Here is a 17,612-nt window from a genome sequence, read left to right as displayed (position 1 = left end):
GGTTGTTGTGAGCATCAAATGAGATAAAAATTGTAAAGCCCTTAGCATAGTGCCTGGCACATAGCACATGCTGTATAAATGTTTGCTATTATTAATCTGATTTGATGAATGGGGTTTCTACACTAGGATTCTTCTATTTTAATTAAATATTACATCCACTCCCTTTCCCCAAATAAACAAAGATCAATTTTACTTTCCCTTTGCTTGAACAATCCAGATTTCTTCAATTTTAAAACTGCAAAATGAGAGCTTACTAAAAAATTTAGAAATGTATTTTCTAAATCTCTGTAATTCTGGCTCAAAACTTTCAGGGAAAAAAAAACCTGGGAAGATTTTGAGATAATGGAAAGTGTTTCCTTCCATTGGTTTTTTCTCACTAGATTCATGGTGCTTAGAGTGAATTTAGCTCTCTCATGATACATTTTCCCCCCAAAACTAAGCTCAAGAGTTAGCTTCTACATTAAGCCTTTCCTGATCCCTCAGGCTGCTAGTGACAAAAGCAACAACAAAAACCTTTGTGCTTGTTTAAAATATGCATACTTGTCCTTCCTGACAAAATATAAGCTCCTTGAGGCCAGGGATTACTTGATTTTTATTGTTGTATCTTCAGAACCAAGCTCAATACATGAACTTAATAAAAACTTGCTATTTGAATGATTGTCCTTAAAAGAATAGAAGAAGTCCTGTAGTTTGAAAGGACAAAGAAATCCATTGCAAGATGAGAAGGAAATTTGGTAGATTATGGTGAAGGAGTTCTGCCAGTGTTAGGATTCTTTTATTCACTCATTCCTTCCTTCCACAAGCATTTATTAAATGATGACTTTTCTTGGTGATACTTTATCTGAAGTAATACTTGAAAATTCTAATGATGAAAAATAACATCTACTTATATTTGCTTGGGTATATTTTTATGAAAGTATATGATGCAAATATGTATCATATATTATTTATATCATCAGGAAAAATACTCAGGAAGTTAATGAACAAATATTAAAGTAATTTGTTTAACTTGGCACAGAAATGATATGTCAACTAATATAAACTTATTCACGTGTAGTTACATATGATAGAAAATATATAGTCAAAGAAAATAGTAGAATTATTTCTTTAATATTATATATAAACTACAACTTGAAAAAATCATATATGGTTTGAATTTGTCCTATTGGGTTAACTAACTAGCAGCAGAAAAGGGAAATGTTTAAATATATTCCTCTTGTCTAGATTTTATGCATGTATGTATGTATATATGTATATATATATATGCATGTACATATATGCATATATATAATATAAAAACACAAATTAGATGTGCAAATTCTAGAAAAGAAAGTGTTAATGCTACAGAGAACATTTTCCATCTCTAAATTGTTCAAAATTCATCCACTGAAAATATTTTGTCATTTAAGTAGTAGAAATGATACTTAGTTATAAATATATGTTTTGTTTTGCTTTTTTAGGGGGAGAGAGGGAAGAGTTCAATTTCTTTCATTGCATCCTTGGCTTGGAATTGAAGAATTGACAACTGAGGGATTTTCCTGTGCTTAAAAACAGAGAGGGGCAGAAATACCAGAATACTCTTCCTCAAGGAAATTTCAGATTAATTTTTTAAATGTCTTTCCTGTCTCTCTTGGTAATCTGTAATGAAAAGACAGATTCATCCCTATGCCTACAATTAATAGATTACATCCTAATTTAACCTTGCTGATGTTTGTGTTTTTCATCAATCACTGTGAAATTTGATGAAATGCAGCAGCTGTGCTCAAAAATATTTTTGAACGCACCGTGACATGACATGGTGCTTTTCACTTGTCTCACGTGTTTATCGTAGGACCATACAGCTAGTGCTATGATGGTGATGATGGTTATATATTATAGCTGTCCTTTAGGTAATTAACTATGTCATACCCTTTTTGTATATTAGCATTATGCTTGTTACTATTGTGTAAAATTTATGAGGACAAGAACCATGTCTTAACTTAAATTTGTTGTTTCTCCTTCCTCTGGTTTGTACACACTAAGTCAGGCCTGCACAGCCTGTGGCCTACATTTTTTATGGGCCGCAGGAAATCCTTTGGTTGGTCACAGATTGTGCAGGCCTGCAATAAGTTCTTGATCAGTCTTTGTTGAATTAACAGAGACCTTACTAAACTAACAGAAGAGTTGGATCCTGCAAGTATTTTCCTATTAAACATTTTTGTTGTTTTTGTTCAGTCGTTTTTCAGTTGTCTCTAACTCTTTGTGAATCCATTTGGGGTTTTCTTAGCAAAGATACTGGAGTGGTTTTTCATTTCCTTCTCCATCTCATTTTACAGATGAGAAAACTGAGGCAAACAGGGTTAAGTGACTTACCCTGGATCACACAGCTAATAAGTGTCTGAGGCCAGATTCAAACTCACAAAGATGAGTGTTATTGATTCCAGGCCCAGTGATCTATCCAATGTGCCATATAGCTGCCCTATCAAACATAAACAAATGCAAAAAGTTTGAGGGGCTACTAGGCTATTATAAAATGTTAGAATTTCAGATTTCACATATAAGTAGAGGGAATATTCATTTATAAACTATAAGGTACATTCAGAGATTCTGAATCAGAGGGATGGAGCACAAGATAAAGCCCCCAACACATAAATGTAACAAAATAGACAGCTTTGGTTTTTCTACTTCTAAATGTCAAGGCATTTTAAAATCCCCTAGTTAACTTGGCTGCATTACTAAGGGCACTATAAGTTGCATCAGTGCTATGCTTTCTGACGAAATTTTCATTCAACACAGAGTCACAGTACACTGGTATGAGGCTATCATGTTTTATTTTGTTCTACAAAATGTACATGTATGAATATTCTACATGCACATCTATCTAAAACATGAACTAATACTGAATTTATCATGTAGAAGAAACATAGCTGTGTAACCTCAGCTTTATACATCAGAAATGTACCAAATTGGGCTCCACTGTATGTTAAATATTTAGCATGGTATTGGACTATGAATGCTAGATTTCGATTCCGAAGGACATGAGATCTCATCCCAGATTGGACACTACCTATCTTTGTTAACTTTATCATGTCATCTAAGCTCATAAAAAGGGTTTGATAACACTTGTGTTATCTACCTTGCAAGGTTTAAAGTATTATCATAGTTCATTGACAAAGATCTAGAACTAAAAGAACTTCAGAGATTTGCTATTCCAGTCCCTTCATTTTACAACTGAGAAAGTTCAGGCTCAAAAAAGTTAGATTACTTACCCAAGGTCACACAACTACTACATAATAGAGTTGGTACTTGGACTCAGCCTTTCTCATTCCAAATCCATTGTTCTGTAGACACACATGTAAGCTTTCATCATTATCTTTAAAGTCACAAATGGTATGACTTTGTAAAGCAGATGCCACTGTGCTGGGCTACATAAAAGTGTTGTCTTCCTTCAAAATCAGGGCACTAAATTATTTCTTTTGTTATTTTCAGTGAGGAAATTATTTCTTCTTTGACCCTCTTCTCTACACTAAGTAATAGTCAAAGAGGAAAGAGGAACATCATCCAAAGAGAAATATTCCAGTCCCATCATAGCACCTTTCCTCCCTTGAGAGACATAAGACTCTCCTAATGGATTATTTTCTCGTTGTCCCGGTAGTTTCTGACCATCATAATTAATAGAGACTTCTACATGATATAATATAATCAAATAGCCCACCAAAATCCTAGTGAGCCATGCTTGACTGACCTCCTGTCCAGGTGTGAAATAAACCATTGTTACAGTTCAAACAAATATCTGGTTTTTCCCTTCCTATATTTTATTACTCATAACATTTACCTTTTAATAATAGTTCTTGAATATACTGAGTCATCTCAACCTCATTTTTATACTAGCATTTTTTCTTTCTTTCTTTCTCTCTCTCTCTTTCTCCATATATATGTATGTGTGCATACATATATTTCACTCATTTATTTACTTTAAATTCAGAAAGCTTTGCATGTCTAGTAGAAAAACTCAGGTCATGAAGTGGTAATACAAAAGCTCCCCAAAAAAGTAAGCCTCTGAGAAATTAATCCATATTTTGGAGAGTAAGGAGATGGATAAAAGAGTAGCATAGGAGTTAAGTTGGATTCAATAATTCCCTTGAAAAAAATCCCCTTGGTAAATAGCACCGGGAACCATTGAACAACATTGTATTAAAAATAATTTAAAATCAGCTCATCTGTATTCACATATGCATTGACATATAGAAAAAAAACAACTTAAAATAATGTTCAACTGCATGATGGTGAGATTTACTGTTTTTAATATAAAACAAACAAACCTGATGTATTCTATCTTATGCCTCTGTAAAGACAAAAACTATGATAGTGAAAAACTACACATATTGTCTGGTTTGACAATGACTGTAGTCAGCAAATCCTGAGGTGAAAAGAGTTGGTTAAATTAGTTCCCTGGAGACCATTTTGAAGGGCATGTAGTTATTGGGACAGAACTTCTCAGTTCCCATTATACAGTACAGCCAAAGAGTTAGTTAATAGGAAATTGATGATTTGATTTAATAAGTTTAAGTCATCCTGAAGGCGTTGATTTTATCTAATTTACTCATAATGACGTTTCTGAATCTAATTAATGAAATTTTAGTAATTTTAAATAGGAGCATGGTATCATTGATTTAGAGCTTAGGGCTCATCTCAATCTTCTTATTCTCTTTTCCTCACAGGTGAGAAAAATGAGCCTAGAAACCCCTTTTGGGTTTTTTATTTGTTTTTGGTACCCACAGAAGGGTTAAAATTTGTAACTCTCACCATTTGTAGACATTCAGTGCATGTGGAGACAGTAGAGTACAATGGAAATGTACTCACTCAGGAGTTAGAGGACCTATGTAAAAATAGTTCTGAAGCCAACTGCTGTGGTTGTCTTTCACTCTCTCTGGGCCTCCAGTTATTCCACCTTAAAATGAGAGTATTAGACCAAATGACCTCCAAGGTCCCTTCCAGCCCTTAAGTAATAATCCTATATCAAGCTCTCTGTTTGGTGATTCTTCCTGAAATTCTGTTCTGTGTTTCAGTGAAGTTAAGAATTTCTATGCCCCATTAATTTTGGCCTGGGCTCCTTGCCAGGCAAAATGAGTGAAAGCCACATAATTTTTCTCTGTGGTTCTGGGTTGCTCAGAATAGTTGTTTTTCTATAGCTGACGATTCCACTGGCCTCAGCTCACAAATTACTCCATGTTTTAGCCTCCAACACTGTAGCCCCAACTCCTCCCAGCAGACCTCCTCAACATTTTCCAACACAGGCCTTTCTCTACAGGTTAGGAAGAGTCTAACTGAATGTGCTGAATGTCCTAAGTAGAAATTAACAAAACAAAGATTAAGAAGAAGTCAGGTAAAAATAAGCTAACCTCTATCACCTTTTAAGACATGAAAGTCCAACCAGAAGAAAGCTTTTACAGATGACATTTATTATCCTTATTATACAGTTTCAATTCATTTGAGCCTCCCAAAATAATGATCAGTTTTAAGTTTTTACAAGTCATATAAAATACAAACTAAGGAAAAAAATAACCTCTTTAAGCTCAAGTTATAACTGTTACCATTCTGTATAATGTGTCTTCATACTTGAAGTTTCTTTTGTTTTAATTTTCTAATAAACAGTATTTTTTTTTACCATAGAGCTTATAAAGCTTAAATTGGCATTTTTTTTAAAGTCAGCTGATTTATTATCCTTGTTTTCACCTACTATGTAAGTACTTTAAGCAAGTAGCCATGTGATTTAGTTACAGCCTCTGTAGCAATCATGGAATCAAGACATCATAGCAATCTAGCTTTTACCATCAAATGTTCCTGTTTAAGCAATCTTTTAGAACATGGTAGTAGGTCATGAAACAACCATTCCATTTATGTTGACAGCAGCACTACATCCCCTAAGGTCGTTTCTGAGTCTTGACTATGAGTAGAACTTATTCCAGTATCTGAGTCTGTGTCATTGGTATAGGAATGAAATACTTTCTGAGTAAAATGAGGGCCTGCCACACTACTATTGGTACCCTCCAGTCCTTTCTCCCTATCTTCATTAGATTGGCATCCATCCTTGTTGCTGAAATGAAGCGAGTTCAATTCCTCTGCCAGGAGGTCATATTCTATTGCTTTCTTCTCAAGCAAAGAGTCGTTATATTTAATCTCTTTCTGGATACCACTTAAGTTAGAATGGATTTTTAAACCAGCTTTCATACTGTTCTCCAAATCAAGCTTAACACTTTCCAAGTTTTTCTTTTCTGTGTCTTCTGTAGCTGTCCCTTCCGTTTCTTCATTCACATCTATGCAAATGCTTTTGACTTCTTTGTCAATTTCAGCAGATAGCTTGTCAATAAGCAGCCGGTAATATTTCAATCGTTCTTCCAGCTGTAAAATCCCTTCGCTCTCACTCAGATAGTCAGGTGTCTGATTTTCTTCTTGCTTCATATCTTTTTGTTGTTTGACCTCACCAGGACTGGGTATTAGATAAGAATCTTGGACGTAATTTTCTCCCTCATATTCTACCCGATCCAGATGAAATTTTGCTTCACATTTCTCAATTTCCAGATCCAGTTCTTTCATTCTTTTGACCTGCTGATGAATGGTATGGTCCTGAGAAATGATCAAATGCACCAATGTTTCCATGTTGTCTCGGTCTTGTATAACAGAATCCTGCTTAATTTTTGCTAGTTTCTTGAATGTTTTCCTGACTATCCTTTTCTGTTTATCTAGTGGCAACATCTTCATATAATTGGCTGGACTGAGGTCCCACTGTTTTTCTGTGTTCTGAACTAGCTTAGCTTCTGCTCTCCTCCATAATGGAACTGGAACCAGAGCATCTGCTTTAACTAGGACAAAGTGCATGTTTGACTGTTCTTCTCCCCAGGCCTTCCAAAGTCTCAGGATTTTTGTGAGTGGAGGAAGGACCCGCTCTGAGCCTCTCCATTTTTCTATGATACAGTAATCACTGGGCTGTCCGAAAAGAAATCGTTTCTCTCCCAAGGTAGCTTCGTGTTCTTCAAGCAAAGCCTGGATTACATCAGCTGCAGTGGTACGTTTGGTCAGTCCACAGACAATCTTTTCTTCTTGGCAAACCCAGACGATAATTTCCTTCTCTTCTGCATCCATCTCCTTAGGTGGTGATCTAAAATGAAAATAACAAAGAATATTATCTTTCTGTGACCCCACATTGGAATTCAGAAAAGTAGCTGAGCAGTCCAACTCCTTTCAGATTTTAGGTAACTTCCTATCAAAATACATTTACCAGGCTGTATATGGTCAATAGCTCTTGGTTATAAAGTGAAAACAAAAACTATTGAGTCGTTATAACAGCTTTTCATAAAATTAAATCTTTAGAAACAGAAAGAATCTTAAGGACCGTCTAATCCAACCCATTTTACAGATAAGGGATCTAGGACTCATGGAGTTTAAATGAGCTGCTCATGGTCACTTAACTAATAAAGATCAGAGGCAGACTAGGTCCTCTGACCCCTCAGGTTGTCTTCTTTTCTCATACTGTCTTCCACCATGCTGTCTGCCACTTGATATCACAGGATTTAAACCTAAAAGTGGCCGTATTGATCTCTACCCTCATCTTACCGATAAGAAAAGCATAATGTAGAACACATGTGGTCACTGATTTAGATCAGGAAAGACATGAAATTACCTGTCCAAAGTCACACAAATAGTAAGTTATAGTATCATGGGATTAAAGAACCAAGCTTGGAAAAGACCTCAAAGGCTATCTAATCTAACCTCTTCATTTAGTAGACAAGGAAAGTGAGACTTATGGAGGTTACATAATTTGGCTGATGTCAGATAGTAAGCATCTGAGGCAAGATTTGAAAACAGGTCCTCTGATTCCAGAATCAGTGTTTTCATTTTTTGTTTTGTTTTGTTTTTTCCCACTGTTCCGCACTAGAGGTCTTCTACTTTCAAAGCCAGTAGACTTTCTGCTATCTCATGTTTCATCCAAGAGCAAGCTCTATTTTTTCATTAAGGTTATTAAGTCCTTTTTTACCATGGTACAATGGTAGATCCCTAGATTAGGAGTCAAGGGACTCGTTTTCTAGCTGAAAATCTGTCATCTATCTATGTGGTCTTAGGCAATTCTCTCTCCCTACCTGGGCCTCAGTTCAACAAATGGTAAAATTTTGGAATAACAGATTTAGAGATAGAAAGGATCTTTTAAGTCATTAAGGAAACCGAGTCCTAGGAAGGTAAAATGATCGACTCAAGGTCATACACATAGTAAGTGGTAGAGCCAAGATTTGAAATTGATTCCTCTGACTCCAAATAGTGCTCCTGATTGTATTGGATGATCCCAAAGACCTATTCCAATTCTAGTCCCCTGCCTGAGTCTTAGTTTCTTTATCTTTAAAATAAGGGATTTGGAGTAAGGGGTCTCTAAGATCCCTTTACACACTATGAAGAGACATTTTCATCTTCTCTATTATCAGGCCTTATAATAATTTACTGTGTTAATGCCCATAGCAAAATTAGAAAAAGTCAAAGGTCAAGTGAATCTCTAGGGGTCTCAGTCAAAAATGGGGTCAGAGCCTCGACCACTAATACACTTCTCCAGGACCATGAAGTAAAATTTAAAATGTCTTCCACCAAAGTTTAGCTGCTGCTCTTGTCTAATGTTAGCATTATTGTAGTTACCTGAGAATGTGGGGGGAGCCACTAAGGGTTGGAAAGAGTATCATGAGAGAGCAAGGAAGATGATCAAAGTGATGGTACATAAAATATTCTATAGAGGTGTGATAGTGGGGGCCTGGAGAGAGAGGTGATCATCCATTGAAAATATAACCAAGACACTGACTCTGCTTCACACTAGTGTTAAATCGAACTCAAATAGAAACAGGGGTCAGTAAACAGTATATAAGAATCTCTGTGAGATACATATTGAATAGAAGGAAAAATATTAAAATTATTTATGTTCTATTGCATTTTTATTTATTTTATTAAATATTTCCAAACTGCATTTTAATCTGGTTCAGAATACCCTAGAGTACGGCCAGTGACATGTGGTCCATGGGCTGAGTGTTTGACCACCTCTAATTTACACTATAAATAGACAGGAGGGTTTGGATATTCGGAAAATTTGGAAAGGAAATTTGGGGAAGGAAGCTCCAATAGATTCTGAAGTGAAAACATCATTCATTGACCTCAGTTTCCTGAACTATAAAATGGAGGCATTGAATTAGGTGGCCTCCAACATCCATTATAATTCCACATCTATGATCTTTGGATAGCAAAAAGATTAACAGAAGCCATAGAAGCCTTAAGAGGTTCATAGTTCTTATTAATATGTAGTACATAGGTGTACATACTACATATTAACATATAGTATACACACAGAGTTCATATTAATACATATATATACATGTGCATAAATTAAATATGTTAATTAACATATATGTATACACATTTAACAATTGATAAGTATCTACTTTGTAGGCAGCGTTAATGCTCACCAGTTTAACAAATCACAGATTTTTGATTATGTAAATTCCATTGCAAACATAAATCAAACTAATTTTTAGTCATATCTATTTGAGTGATAAATACAAAGACATAAAAGAAAACACATGCCTATAATATTTATAATTATGTGGAGGCAGTATCCTCCACAGGCAAAAGCATTTTTGACTGATGAGACCTGGATTCAAATCCCACCTCTGACTATGTGTATGATTTGGAGCAATTCAGTTAACCTCTTTGGGATTCAGTTACTTCAGATATAAAATTAAGGGATTTAATTACATGATCTCTAAGGTTCCTTCAATCTCTAAATCTATAATCCCATATGGGAATTTTCAGTAACAATTGATCTATTTTTAGTATTGTATAAAAGTAGTTATTGTAAGATATTCGAAAATATTTACTTGACTTATGTGAATTACAAAGGAAATACCAGAAACAATGCAGTACCAATGGAGACACATTCTTCTTTATTAACTTTATCTTAAAACCTATTGTTAAGATGAATGGATCATTGTTTTTTCTCAGTATAAAAAGGTGCATTGTTGGGGCAGCTAGGTGGCGCAGTGGATAGAGCACCATCCCTGAAGTCAAGAGGACCTGAGTTCAAATCTGACATCAGACCAAACACTTGACACTTACTAGCTGTGTGACCCTGGGCAAGGCACTTAACCCCAATTACCTGAAAAATAAATAAATAAATAAATAAAATAAAAAGGTACATTAACACCCCTAAAGGCAAAGTTACAAATGAGGTGCATAAGACTACCCAGTTGATTTCAGCCTAGTGCTCTTAACTAAAAAAGTAGTGTTCTGTTCTATGGAAAAGCATTCAGAACATAGTTACTTTTTACAAGTGATCCTCTAAAAAATTGGACTGATTTACTCCTGTTTTGTTTTGTGGGAATTTTTTCTTTTGATCTTCAAGATAATGAAGAAATGTGACACTGAAAACTGCTGGCTCTTTGAAGGACTTTAAAGACATGCTGATGTAGAGTGGTAGAATTATTTCCAAATTCAGATCAAAGGGAAATTACCCAAAAATATACTCCGTATTTAACTTAAGAAAATAATTTCCAAAACTAATTGTATGAAACTAGGTGAAACAAAAATAAAAATTGGAGCCTGTTTCTGTTATATAACTGACCTAGGAATCAGCTTGTAAGGCCTAGATCATGCAGTCATTTTCTATTTGTCTCCTATATAATGGTTATATATTTAGGTCCCAGGTTTTGCTATTCAGCTGATTTTTCTGTTTTCCAGAAATTAGAATCTCTCAGGTTCAGGCTTTACCAATCAAAGAGGAAAGACCTTCTTCTAACCTAGTATCTCCTACCAACTTTGATGCCCTTTAGCATAAGAAGTCAAGGAGTCTATTTTTGTCTTTTAATAGTGATAAAGCCCCCAGCCTAGAATCACAGGTTCAACTGTATTATTCCACCCTGTGGGAACTAGCCTCCGTGGAAAACAAAAGCAAAAAGTGGTTCTGTCAGTTTTCTTCCATGCAGGATCAGAAGGATATAACTTTCATCCTTGTTCCAGGTGGGGAAGGGAGCTTTGAGTCACTTAGGGACTGGGATGGTGGTCTTGACTGTCAACGTGCATTCATTTGGGCTTGCTACGTCCACAGTAATTGGGAATCAGAGATGATGTGCATCTGTTTTGGCTCTTGGTCCAGAAACTTCAGTGAACTGCACTTATTACATTTGGGACTGCTAGTCAACAGCTGTTCCTGGTTATCCTTGTAATCAACCTTCTTTCTCTCTATAAGCTTAAGCCTCTCACTTCCCTCCTGGAATCTCTTAATTAGAAGTAAATTCCGATTGGCTTGTCCATCAGGCTAATTCAAAGCCCTTATCTTGTTGTGCTCTAATTAATAATACAATACTAATGATAACAATTCAGATTTAAATCCTGCTCCGTGGGCTTCAGAATACTTTACATATATTATCTCATTTCATCCTTAACACAACTCTGTAAGGTAGATACTGCTATTATTCCCATTTTACAAATGAAGAAATTGAGGCTAAGATATGTTATAGGGTCAAGAGCTTTTAAATGTCTGATGCTGGGTTTGAACCCAGGTCTTCTGGTCTCCAGCACTCTGGCTACTATACCATGCATGCTTCTCAAATACTTAAGAAAATAATATACTCAAAACTCCAAGGAAGATCGGTAAATAACATGGCATCTTGATAGTTATTTTCACCCTTCCAAAAACAGACAACAGAGAGCTAAAAGGATCATGGATACATTTTGAAAAACTCAAATAGGAATTTTATATCCCTGGCAATGAAAAATGAACTTTAAATCATTACAGAAGACATAAGAGTTTTCATAGCAATAATTATTAATAAAAAAATTAGTGAAATCTGGAAAAAAAACACTGTTATGGAAATCAGTGAGACTAAATCAAAGCAATTTACCATTAAGTGCATGATTTTGATGATTTTTTTGAGAAAACTAAAAATCATCTCATTAAAAACACAAAGATAGAAAAAAAAATTCATTCTATTTTTAATTAAATTAATAAGTGGTCTTTTATTCTTTTGTGATACCTGACATCCACTTGTAGTTACTGATGCATAGTAGGCTCTTAATAAACATTCTCCCACTGAACGATGGACAAAGTCCATAGGAAGATATCCCTCATCTATTTACACCAAAGTCAAGGACTTATCAACCCTGAAGAAAGTCCCTGGCCCTATCATGCCACATCTGGCTAGTTCAGGAAAAAGAAACAGAAGAAACAATTCCAAATGACCACAAAGAATACCAGCAAACACAAACTTACCTCTGTATCCTCCCGTCCCTGGCCCTAGATGCTGATGTGCTTATTCCAAAACAGTAATGATGATTTTTCCAATGAACTGAGATTATTTCCTCAGTAAATCTGAATCCAACTGACTGACGCAGAACTCAACACACTCAGTGAGACAATTCATCGGTCTACCCCAGTGGTGAGAGTCTTTATTTTTTGTCTCCCCTCCAGCCCCAGGAGAATTTCAAAGCCAGGACCTCCACACTGGAGCCTGGTTCAGTCACCCCAAGGCTCTAAGGAGTCCAGAACTTTGCTGTCAGGTCTCACTGCAGGACAGGACAGGGACTATCAAGAAGGGATGATTAGATTTGGGAAATATCTCTGCCAATTGGGAAGCTGCCATAGGGACTCTGGACTAAACAGTCCCGAGGAAGCAAGAGGCATATGTCAATACAGATGTGCTCCACAGAAATGAAGCTCAGTATTAAAAAAAGAAAAATCTAATCCTCTCGGAAAGACTAATGAGGGAGTGATCATTTATACTCCAAAAGGAACATGGCTCTACAAAAGAATTCAACATTTCTTTAAAATACTTCCCATACTATATTTGAAATAAGATTTGATTTATACATAGCTTAAGGAACAAATTGGTGCGTAAGAGTTTATTCAGCACCCACTGTGTGCCAGGCACTATGCTAGGCACTGAGGAAGCAAAAACAAATAATAAATTATCTTTATTCTCAAGGATTGTCAGGAAAGTTAATAATAATAATTATAGCACTGATGATGATGATAATAGTTAACATTTGTATTACATTTTAATGTTTGCAAGGATATAGACATATTTTCATAAATATGAAATAAATATGTTATGCAATATAATACAGAAAGATGTATAAATATTTTATGAAATATAATATATAAATATTATTTGTAAAATTGAATCCTCACAAGAACCTTGTAAGATAGATGCTTATTTTTGTTCCTATTTTACAGATGAGAAAACTGAGAATCAGAGTGTTTAATGACTTCCCCACAGTCACACAGCTAATATCTTAGGCAGGATTAAAACTCGTATCTTTCTACCTCCAAGTTCAGTGTCTTTATTTTTTTCCCAGTACAGTAAACAGCATGTACATATAAACATATGATGGAGTACTTATGCTTGGACCCCAGCCCTAGGACCATATCTCTTCCCCACCCAAAGACTCTATCTCTGGCAAAAACTCATGAGTGGATCCCAGTGAGGCAAACTATCTCTCCCTGCAAGAACAAGCTGACCTCTGTAGAATTTCCCTTGTGTGAACAGGACTAATTTGTACCAGCAGTACCGTACTTGTTCCCACAGTTACTTTATACAATCCACAGGTCAAGCTATAGACGTCAGTTCCCGAGGCCGTCATGTTACAGACGTAACAGACCAAAAATACATTCTTTAGAAGCCCCCCTTCTTCCCCCACCAGGGTTTCCAGTAGTGAATGACAGCTGCACCCAAGGTACAGAAACTGTATGTTCCTTTAGGAGCTGACCACTCCTTGATCCTGCCCCACACCACCTAATTAGCATGCTTGGCACACCATTCACCCAACTTTTTCTATATAAATTTTAGCATCACCCCAATGAAGTTGCTAGTTCCCTAAGGAGCTCTGCCCACTGTGTTAGATATATAAACTTTCTGCCCCTTGGCTGGAAGACTCTGGAGTCCATGGATTCCAGATGACCCTGCCCTATGTACCTGGTATTTTGGGGTCCCTGTGCCCCTAAAACCGCATCACATATACAGGGTTTTCCAAGTCTCAGTGAAGTTTTTAGTCTTAATAACTTTAAGATTTTAATAACTCTCAAGTTTTAGGAGTTTAAAACTACACTAAGACTTTTAGAACATCCTCTATACAAAATATATACAAAACGAATAAAGGAAATTTGGGTAGGAGAGAACCAGTAAATGTTCTGAAAAGCAAAGCAGGTTTTCATGCTGTTAGTGTTTTTACCAGGGGTAGGGAACCTAGGCCACAGGTCCCACACTCCTGGCTATCCTTCTTCAGGAGGTAGTATGGCAGAACACATACAGCAATACTAGAGCAAGAACCAGGAAGACCTAGGTTAGAATCTTGCCTTCAACCTCTACTAGATGGGCAAGGTACTTACACTTTCTGAATCTCTGTTTCCTCATCTGTATCATTAAGATAATGATATAGATAGATGAAAATGATTTAGATATAAGGATAATCTCCAATTTGAGAAAAGCTTCACAAACCTTAGAGAAATATATAAGTATCAGTTGTTATAAATTATGCCCCAAACACATTCATGGAATTTGCCTTTAGAACACAACACAATAACAGAATCTCAAGAGTTAGAAGAAATCTCAGATGTCACATGGGCGTATGCTGTCTTCTCCCATTCTTTTTTAGTACAGCATTAATTGTTAGGAACTTTTTTTTTCCTCCTATATTGATCCAAAATTTGTCATTTAGTAACTTTCACTTTTTATTTTGGCCTTTGGAACCATACAGAATAAATCTAATCTTTCTTCCACGAGATGACTTTTTTTTAGACAACTATTTTTAGGCAGTTATCATGTTTCTACTAAATCTTCTATTGGTCATGCTTAACAACTACATTTCCTTCTAATGAGAAGTATGTGGTAGAATTTCTGCTCCCCTCACCATCCCTGTTGCCCTCTTCCAGGCACACTCTTAATTAACAAGTTAGATCAAATCAATAAGCATTTTTAAAATGCTTACTATGTGATAGACACTGTGCTAAGCACTGGGAATAAAAATACAGGAAAGAAGTAGATCTCTCTTAAGGAGCTCTCATCTCAGAGAAATGATTATTAAATAACCAAATATTGGGGAGATCCTGCATGTCTTTCCCTTCCTCATTTGGAGATTAGATCAAAGCTTAGTTCTCTGAAGGGCAGGACAGATGATGAGATGAAATCTTGGAATTACCCCACCTAACTAGAGAACGTTATAAAGAATTCAATCTAAGGTGAATTCCAGCCCATTGTGTTCTACTTAGCCAGATCTGAAGCAGGCGTGGACCCCCTTTTGTCTAGATTGCCCTACCCACGGGTAGTCTGGATAAAATGTAAGTCTCTTTGTCCAAGACTGAGTGATCAGAGTCACATCTTTCAGTCCTCATTAAAATAAGCCCACTTCTCATTATTATTTAATTCCTCTCATTGATTGTTAACCAGTCAGAGTTGCTTGCCACCCTTAGGAAAACTCACTCTTCCAAGGGTATATGAGAATTGAGTGGGTTCTATGAGGGGTCTTTGGCATTCCAGAGTGCCACTGCCCCTTTTTATTATCTACTAACATGATTAATAAATGATTAATTACCCAGAAACTATGTCTCTCAAACTTTTTATATGTCACAATCCTATTAGGAAAAATCCAGTTTAACAAGACAATAAATATTTATCAAGCACCTACTATCTGCCCAACATATAGTAGGTGCTCAATAAATGCTTATTGATTAATATTGATTGATTGTCAAACACTATGCTAACCTCTGGGGATAAAAAGAAAGGGAAAAACAGTTTCTCCCCTCCCCGCCAAAAAAAACCAATCTTATGGAGTAGACAACATGCAAACAACCATACATAAACAAAACATATATTACACACATACATGATCAATTGACACTAGCATTAAGGAAGAGCAGGAAAAATCTTTCAGAAGGTGGGATGTTGGTTAAAATTTGAAAGAAGTGAAGGAAGCCATAAGACAAAGACAAGGTGGAAGAATATTCTAAGAATAGAGGGCAGTCAGTGAAAATAGAAGATAGAATATTGGGTGTGCAAGGAACAGCCAGCAATCCAGTGTCACAGGATTATAGAGGATATGGAGGGAAATTAGGTATAAGAAAACAGGAAATATAGGAATTGTCAATCTCCTTCCTAAAATATGGAACCCAGAACAGAACACCTTATTCCAGATTGGGAGACAGAATACAGAGAGGCTATAAGTTTTTTTTTTTCTAGATATTATGTTTCTACTTCCTCCAGCCTTGGAGGCAGGAAGACCTGAGTTCAAGTCCTATGTCTGACGCATAAGTGCTGTGTAAGCTTGGGAAAATAACAATATCTTAGTGCTTTGGGCAACTTTCTAAGACAGGTGCTCTCAAGCTGAAGTTAAGGTAAATTTCATGGGATCTTTGAACTTGAAAGGCAAAACTGCATCCTTGTTTTAATATAATTGGTTTCCTTTATAATCCTATTCATTTTATTTTATGCATTTAAAAACATGATTCTGAGATGAGATCCATAGGCTGTCAACAGACAGCCAAAGACGTACATGGCAAAAAGAGGATGAAGAATGCTTACTCTAAGACTATATAACTCAGAGACTTACTTGCTAAGCTATTTCAGTGAAGATAGTTTCCACACTGACAGGAAATTAATGGAATTGGCTACAGTAGAGTAGTATACCTTATACTCAATTTCCCATCATTATCTTCTTTTGAGGTTAATACAGATTTAGCAGAAATATATAAATATATATATATATATACACATACATACATATATATTTAAAACTTTGAATTGATGACTAATAATAGAAATAACAACTAAAATATAAACTACTTATTGCTAAAAAGCACTTTACAGACAAAAATATGGTAAATTTTAAGAGAAACCCTTTTTTTTAAAAAATGTTAGCACATTAGGAACAAAAAGCCTTCTACAACTCATCTTTCATTTGTATGGTCAGCGTGATTTAAATGCTGGTAATTTTTATAGTCTGACACATAATTTACAAAAATTGAGCCACTAGACTGAACAAGTTTAAAAGTAATGACCATTCATTACTAAATTTTGGCAAGAAACCTTCCACACCTGGTATGTGCTTCATCATGTCTAAAGTCTACTTTATGGCATTGTTTGGGTTTTGAAAGTTGCATTTATTTCATAATCCTACTATGATTGTATTATTCATTAATTCTTTAATTCATTCAGCAAAAATGTATTTAACTCTATGTGTAAAGTCTGGGCAAGTCACTAAACCTCTTAGTGCCTTAGGCAACCCTCTAAGATGTTAAATTGTAAAGATCCAGACCAGCATTGGTAGAGAGACTTTGCTCACCTAGGAGTTCCCCATAAAATGAAATCACTCATCCAATTACAGGTACTGTATTAGGTAGGGATATGAAAATTTCATATATATGTGTATGTATGTATATATATATATATATATACATGCACACACATACATATATATATAGTGTTAACACATCTTTATATAATACATCATATTTATATATGCATAATTTTGTCTCTATTTTCAAAAACTCTGAATTTTATCATAATAATTCCAGGATCGTAGAATGTCAGAGTTGTAAGGAACCTCAGGAAGCAACT

The 17,612-nt window shown here is 35.5% G+C and overlaps 1 protein-coding gene across 1 annotated transcript in view; it reads right to left on the bottom strand.

Annotated features, from left to right (window-relative positions):
• Nucleotides 1-5,443: 5,443 nt before the first annotated feature.
• The window catches only part of RASSF9 (Ras association domain family member 9), a 55,851-nt gene continuing 43,682 nt past the window's right edge, over nucleotides 5,444-17,612 (bottom strand). Inside the window, exon 2 of the mRNA XM_027842517.1 lies at nucleotides 5,444-7,138. Within this exon, the coding sequence (XP_027698318.1) occupies nucleotides 5,878-7,138 (1,261 nt within the window). The 3' untranslated portion in view covers nucleotides 5,444-5,877. The remainder of the gene's footprint in view (nucleotides 7,139-17,612) is intronic.

Source organism: Vombatus ursinus, unplaced genomic scaffold, assembly GCF_900497805.2.
Source record: "Vombatus ursinus unplaced genomic scaffold, bare-nosed wombat genome assembly UNPS02014874.1, whole genome shotgun sequence".
Lineage (NCBI taxonomy): Eukaryota > Metazoa > Chordata > Mammalia > Diprotodontia > Vombatidae > Vombatus > Vombatus ursinus.
This window is presented reverse-complemented; position numbering and strand designations above follow the sequence as displayed.